Below are 7,366 nucleotides of genomic sequence, written 5' to 3' on the forward strand. Positions count from 1 at the left end.
TTTTGGCGAAACGACAAATTTCATTTTATTTCGGTTATTTTTTTTTTTTTTTTCAGTGAAGCCTAGCCAGCCAACAGTTACACAGACATCTGTTGTATCAGCTGGTAGTACTGTAACAGTAAGTTGTACAACAAGTGGGTGTAGACCAGCAGCCAGTATATCCTGGTTATATCAAGGTGTGACATATAACGGCAGTACAACAAATGCAGCCGATGCTGCAGCAGAAACATTTACAGTTGTTTCTACGTATACTAGACAGGTGACGGCTGCGGATAATGGACAAAGTATACAGTGTATAGTTACTCATCCTGCATTAGTGAGTCCAGAACAGCTGACCGAATCAATAAATTTAAATGTTCAATGTAAGTTATTGTTTGGTTTTATTAACCTGTCAATTCCATACTGATTATACGGTCGATGCACACAGTATATTAATCTTCGGTAGATTTTCGGTAAGTTCCGTAAGATAGACGGTGTACGATGGAATTGAATTTAATTTTTATCTCTAAACTAATAGTACTCAGCGTTATAGCGCAATCGGGTAAAGCACGAGTTTATAATCTAAGTATCAAACGTGTTTTAAGTTCGAGACCGCGTTGGTCCATGTTTTTTCTTATTGATACTTTCAACATTATTGAAGCTATATATTATTTTATTTTATTTTATTTGGTTTTTTTATGTTTTACTTAATTTTGTTATGTCTATACTCTTTTTAAATAACATGTTTTAAGAATTCATGTTTAAAATTGAAACGGATTAAAATCAATAAATGTACATGTATTTTCAATGCCGTACAACACACTACAAATCTGTTCAATTAAAGTATACTGCAAAAATAAAGAAAGAGTACTAATACAATGGCAACAGTAAGGATCGAACCACAGACCTCTTATCAGACCTATCAGGCATTCTCTTAACCGACTGTGCTATTGTGAATTAACGAAAACATTCACATTACGCTGGCGTGACTTTCATCCATGACTAATATACTTCACATTAATTCTCGTAAACTACACGGACCAAACCGAAGTGGGACCGAATATTTAAATGAGTCCTATAATGTATTCATAACTGACAGGTCAATAAAATCAGACTATAATGTTAAATTGGCATTTACCGATGTAAACATAATAGAATTTATTAATTACTGTACATCCTGTATATCTAAATGAAGCTGTGATTTGAAAAAGGCAGAGAAGATAAGATTTTTTCGTGAAATATGATACTAATGCATGTCTGAAAATTTTAACAAAAGATAAGGGCAGTATTCATAATGCATACATAACATTCTTTACAAAGAAATATCAATATTCTATGATTATAATGGTGTATTGTATGCAAAAGTCATGTCTTAAATTTATTTAAGCATCATTTCAATTCAAACCAGCTTTATGCAAATGTTACATTTCAGTTCCAACCAGCTTTATGTAAATGTTACATTTCAGTTCAAACCAGCTTTATGCAAATGTAACTGGAAATGAAAAACAAATATGTTGAGTATAATCATGACATATTGTGGCATCAATACATTACTGCACAAGTTATATTCTCTAATAACAATGTACATTAAAACTCATATTCCCATCTAAATTGATATACAGTGAATGTGACAGTAAAGACAAACAACACCACTGCGATAATCGTAGGAGTAGTTCTCGGCATACTGATAGTTGTCTTGTTGGTATATTCCATATACGTTACATTACGGATGAAAAGAAGGCATGACCCTGGCCAGAATAAAGGTAACATATTGCTGCCTGAAAACATATTTATCATAAACAAAACATGACAACGCAAAAATTAACTATGCTCTGTTGTTTTATACATTGTATTTTTATCTGAAACTTGTAGAAAAATTGTCACGTACTTTTATCAGTATTCTCTCATACATTTAATCAGGGTAGCTGTTGCCAAAACTTTAAGTGTAAAGAATTGATACCGCTTGATTGACATAACTTAAAAACATCAAAGCTGCAATGGATGTGTATTTCAACATAAAATTATACGTGTGTGATATTCGTTTGTTTGTTTGTTTTGATTGGGACCGACACAGTATAGGTCATATGGTGACGTTCCAGCTTTATTGGTGGCGGAAGACCTCAGGGGCCCTTCCGTGCATTATTTCAGGCACGAACAGCCACCTGAGTACAGCTGGATAGCTTCATCACATACAAGAATCCAAAATCCCTGTCGAAACTCGAACCCACAGCGGTTAGGGTCAAGTGATTCAAAGTCAACGACCTTCACGAACCACTCGGCCACGAAGCACCATAGGTACAATATCATATAGAAATAATGAAATACGTTATGGTTCAACAACATACATATTGAAATGTTGAAAACAATGTATTTCATGTGATAAACCATATCTGATTAAATGAACTAGCAACGCTTGATATATTTGTATTGGCAATAATAGTATTTAATTCAAAGTTCATAATTAGTTATAAATGAAGTATAAAATTGGTGAAGAAAATCTAGAACCAATTGAGTGCCTGTAGACCTATCGTGTTTTTATTTTAAACTCTGACTTTTAATGAAGACAAATTTAAATCATAGTATTGTATATTTTCTTTACAGATATCTCCGAAGATACAAAAGGCAGAGAGTAAGTTTTATTAAATGAAAATAATATGTACATGATGAGATTATTAACAAAGTATAGTCTATTATTCATACTGGTATTTCTAACGGCAGGCCGTATCAATGTTTAAATGTCGATATTATTTTATAATATGTTAACACGTTATTTGAATAACTTAAAAGGACACAGAGGTGACATGTAAGAAAAAAGATATTATGAGAATACTTTAGGAAAACACATAAAAAGGATAGATATGGGTACCACAACATGGCAAAATTGTGATTAAATTCGAGCTTATGATCACAACGTAATAATTTTTGTTATGGACTTACTTTTACTTTAAGGTATGTAAATGTGGAAGATCCAATCAAACTTAAAACAAACGATGTAAAGGAGGGAAGGACATCTCCTCACGATGCTCAAGCCTCAGAAAGTCAATATACAGAGCTCGATAAAGATCTTAAAGAAGCAGAATCTACATACGATGCTATTCAACCATTTGAAATGACAACATAAATGTGTCTTTAAACACACGTCCTATGCACATGTTTGAATGTACAAGCTGGACGTTAGAACATTTAGTGTGCATTGATTGAATGCATATGACAAAAACTGAGAAAAATAATTGAATTCTTTTACGCTTGCTATAGAGAAAGTATTTTTGACATAAGCATGACAAACAAAACACATCACCAAATGCAACGGATGCTTCTCGAATATGTATACTATGCTATTTGATGAATTTAAATTGAGGACGTAAACGTGTCATTAACTACAAGTCAGGTGTATGATTTTGTTACACTTAAAGTTTGAATGCATATGTTTTATGTTATTAGCAAGGATTGGCTTTATGCCGTTGTGAAAATGTTAAGAAAATCTGTTTTGTCATTAGAATAAATAAAGACTTGGCCAAATAATGAAATAAAAATCGACGTTTTACAGAAATGTATAGAAGTTAAGAATAGCATGTTTTATCATGGCTACATAGATGATAATCAATTTATCTGATATATACTATTTATTGGACCCTGTGCAACAGTTATTTATGAAAATAATGTGTCTTAAAAATATTCATATTTTTTGTTATTACATAATTAAGATTTTTATAATATTGCAACGTCAAAACAAAAGATAAAAATATAAATTTAAGGACTCAAAACAAAATAATATGTATAACTGCTATGCCATTGCTCTTCTTTTTCTTTAAATATGTTTGCACGTTCATTATTTGACCTTTCATTCTTTTTATTTTATGTCAACTGGAAGAATTAATTATGGCACAGAATGTAGCATATATTTGTTCAGGTTTTTTTGCTTTTAATAATGAAGTCGCTTTTCAACTTTCGTGACATGTAAATAAAGGCTACTTAGTTTAATGTAGCTTATCTTAGTTTAATGTTAAGTAAGATTATGCAAACTTAATAATTTTCAAAAAGGATCTTCATTTTAAAAATTGTGTTCTTTATTTTTAATATTTTGTCAAAGAATATGAAGCATTCTACAATAAATTACTACGTTGTTTGCTGTTTATGCAGTCTAAACGAAGAAAACAATAAAATGACACTCCTTGAGATTTATTTATGTTCTTTATCAGTACAATGTCCACTTCTAATACTTCTGCTTATATCACAACTAATTTTTTCCTGATATTGTATCTTCTTCATTATGTCGCCATCCAATGTTAAATTAAGAACACATCGACATTGGCTTAATGTGGTCAGATAATTTGGCTGTATACGTCTTCCCATTTGACCAATATCTATAAAATTACAGATTTTTGAACTGTTAAAGATAAATGCAGTACAATGTATAATTTAGAATAAATATAGGTTTCATTTCATATTGTTAGTTCATTTTCACAGTAACAATTTGTAGAAATACATGTATTAAAATGACCTTTCTTGTTCATTTTACATTGAAGTTATTCACACAACAATTACCGTATGTGTATCTAAACATTCATGTTTGAAAGTACAACAGAAAAGAAAGGGTAATTAATCTGAGGTATATTATACAGATAAAATTCAAGACCTGGTGTGTCAAGGTGATGGTTTCCTTCATAAATTTCTTCATAAATTATAGTCAAATTATCCTCTTCCGAATCAAGGGTGCTATATAAATTAACGTTATCGGTTATCTTTTGGATAAATGTAGCCCTGAAATCTGAATTTATCTTTATAGATTAATATAAAACCTACGACTGTTGTTATTATTATTTGATTCATTTATCAAGTAAAGTAAAGTTATGTTTTACAAAGCATAGGAAAACCGTTAGGGAAAATGAACTTAATAAACAATATTATGTGTGATTCATGTAGCGAAATGACCTTATCCTGATGTAAATTACATGTTTTCTTACATACTTTTCAATTCTTTTGCAATATAATTATGTCAGTGCATATTTCTGTTGTAATAATATTAAGCAGGGTAGTTAAAGCATATTTGAGAATTGAAGAGATTTAAAACATAAATGTTAACGGATGCTAATTTATTATGTAGTGAGCTTAGCGATGAGATTTAATCAAGTTCATTATCTGTTCATGAAGAAAATTACCAAACATGTAATTGAGCATATTTTAGATGACCATCCTCAAAATAATGTTATATACAAGTTTCAATTAATTTTAAAACAACATTGTCTACTCACCAACTTGATCTGGATATTTTTTCCCGAGTATCCAAAAACTCTTTTGTTTAGTCTCATGATCTTGACAAACCGCATGCTCAACTATTACCTTGCACATCTTTCTTCGGGTTAACGAATTTTCTTTTTCTATCCTCATACCTAGATCGATACCAACTGTCTTACATTCGTCGATAACTAATGAAGGAGACATCTTATCAATGAGTGCTGCATAACTGCCAGTTGGTGATGATCCTTCAATACTATATTATAGCATAAATCGGCTATTTTTCCCTCTTTTGCCCATGTTATAACGGGGCCAAAACCATGCGTTAACATAGTCACGCGCTCTTGTTATAGCTCGGTTTCACCTATGCGCAATACATACAGGGCCAAGTAAACAAACAAAAAATGACGAATTGGCCTGTTTGCCAAAGTGTTGTATTGAAATTATTGATTCGAGTGCCTCAATCGCATTGAGCAGCATTCAAGTAACTATGCCGGAAATACGGTATAGACAACGCTGCTAATCTTGGTTGTCGCCCTTTCTAAGAAACGGACAGTTGTGAATGTAAACAAATAAATGACATTCAGTTTAACCCTCAAATTAAATTACAAAACAAGATAAGCCCCGGAAAAATAAAACGCATACATAAAACATGTAGAATTGGATAAATACCGTCCAAGCACAAGAATTTATTGTATGTGTTTTGTATGAATCTATTTTTTAAATAATTTTATGCTATAATAGCGTCAACGCACGTTTTCTTTCGTGTTATAACGTCTGCAGAGTCCCGAGGAACGGTTGGTGCCCGAATCCGGTAGGGTGAGGGCTCCAACCGTTCCGTGGGACTCTGCATACTTTAATCCTATAATATTGCCTTTAAATATTGCCTTTAAAATTTGTAAAGACATAGTAAATCATTTTATTTGTGTGTTATTGAAACATGTCTAAAATGTAATATAGAATTCAATTTAGATTTATTTACAGTTTCACCAAAGAATTAAGGGCTTGAAACATAGAAAAGTCAGACAAAAATACAAAAACTTTAAATCTTATTTAATTTTAAACAAACAGGTGCATTTAGAAGCAAGAAATTGTATGGGATAGTGAATAAAACTTATTTAAGATAAAACAAATATTGGTTAAAATTCAAAATAAGTTTGTAAAATTATCTTTACTAACAATAAATTATCTGTTTTTCCAAAATTAAGATCTCTTAAAAGGTAAATATGTACCACAATGTACAACAAAATAAAACCACTATGGCGATGTTTTAATACAAACAAACTGATGTTACCCAAGAAAACTTTTTGTCCAACAGTCATTGACTCATGAGATTCAGAACACACTGATTGTCAAAATATCAGCTAGAAAACATCAGCTTGATTCAGAGGAGAGACATTTCTCATACATGAAATAACAAACAAAAAACACCACTCTTAGAAGAAACTTCTTCTGAACGCCCTGCATAACTGTTTATGTTATATAAATAAGGATGGTTTATACATTTATTGAATATGTTCAATCCATTGTTATTTTATCACGGCTTGAAATATGTTTTATCTGATAATTGTAATACATACATGTATATATTTGAATACATACTTCACTTCTGAAATGTAAAAAAAAAATAATATTTTATCAAACATTGTCATATCATTAATATCTTATACGTTTTATGATAATTTTTGTTGGAAAAGAAAAAGTATTTGACAGTAGGTTCCATTCTTAAATTTATTTATGTCAATATTATATTACCTAAGCTATGTAAATATGAATTATCTGTGCCAACTACATGTATTATCAATCTTATGAAAGTATCAATATCAAAAAGAAAAAGTCCTGTGACTGATGGACGTTGTAACACTATTCAGTATATATCAATTGTTTTCTTTCATCTATGCAGCCTGCTTGTTTAATGCGAGTCTTCGTGTAAAACACTTCTAAATTTAAGCGGTCTGATAAAAAACATAGTATTTTCCTGTCATGCAGTCACTATACATTTTTGTATGACCGCTGACGTATCTATATCATTTTATTATCCTCTGTAGGCATAAAAAGAAACGCATTTATATAAGTACAAGCAATGTTTTTCGTAAAATGGCTACGGTGGAATGGTCAGCTCTGCATACCTTTAGAAGAGCAGAATAAAATG

General features: G+C 31.0%; 1 protein-coding gene across 1 annotated transcript; it reads left to right on the forward strand.

The window, feature by feature from the left end:
- Window positions 1-56: 56 nt before the first annotated feature.
- LOC132717876 (cell adhesion molecule 2-like) lies at window positions 57-4,479 on the forward strand (the record flags this gene model as incomplete). Its single annotated transcript, XM_060701451.1, has 4 exons — window positions 57-362; window positions 1,602-1,742; window positions 2,581-2,608; window positions 2,929-4,479. Coding segments are annotated over 4 exons (647 nt in total), but the record flags the coding sequence as incomplete, so codon positions are not given.
- Window positions 4,480-7,366: the final 2,887 nt, after the last annotated feature.

This window comes from Ruditapes philippinarum, unplaced genomic scaffold (genome assembly GCF_026571515.1).
Source record: "Ruditapes philippinarum isolate M1 unplaced genomic scaffold, ASM2657151v2 ctg21217_1_1_1_1, whole genome shotgun sequence".
Taxonomy (NCBI): domain Eukaryota; kingdom Metazoa; phylum Mollusca; class Bivalvia; order Venerida; family Veneridae; genus Ruditapes; species Ruditapes philippinarum.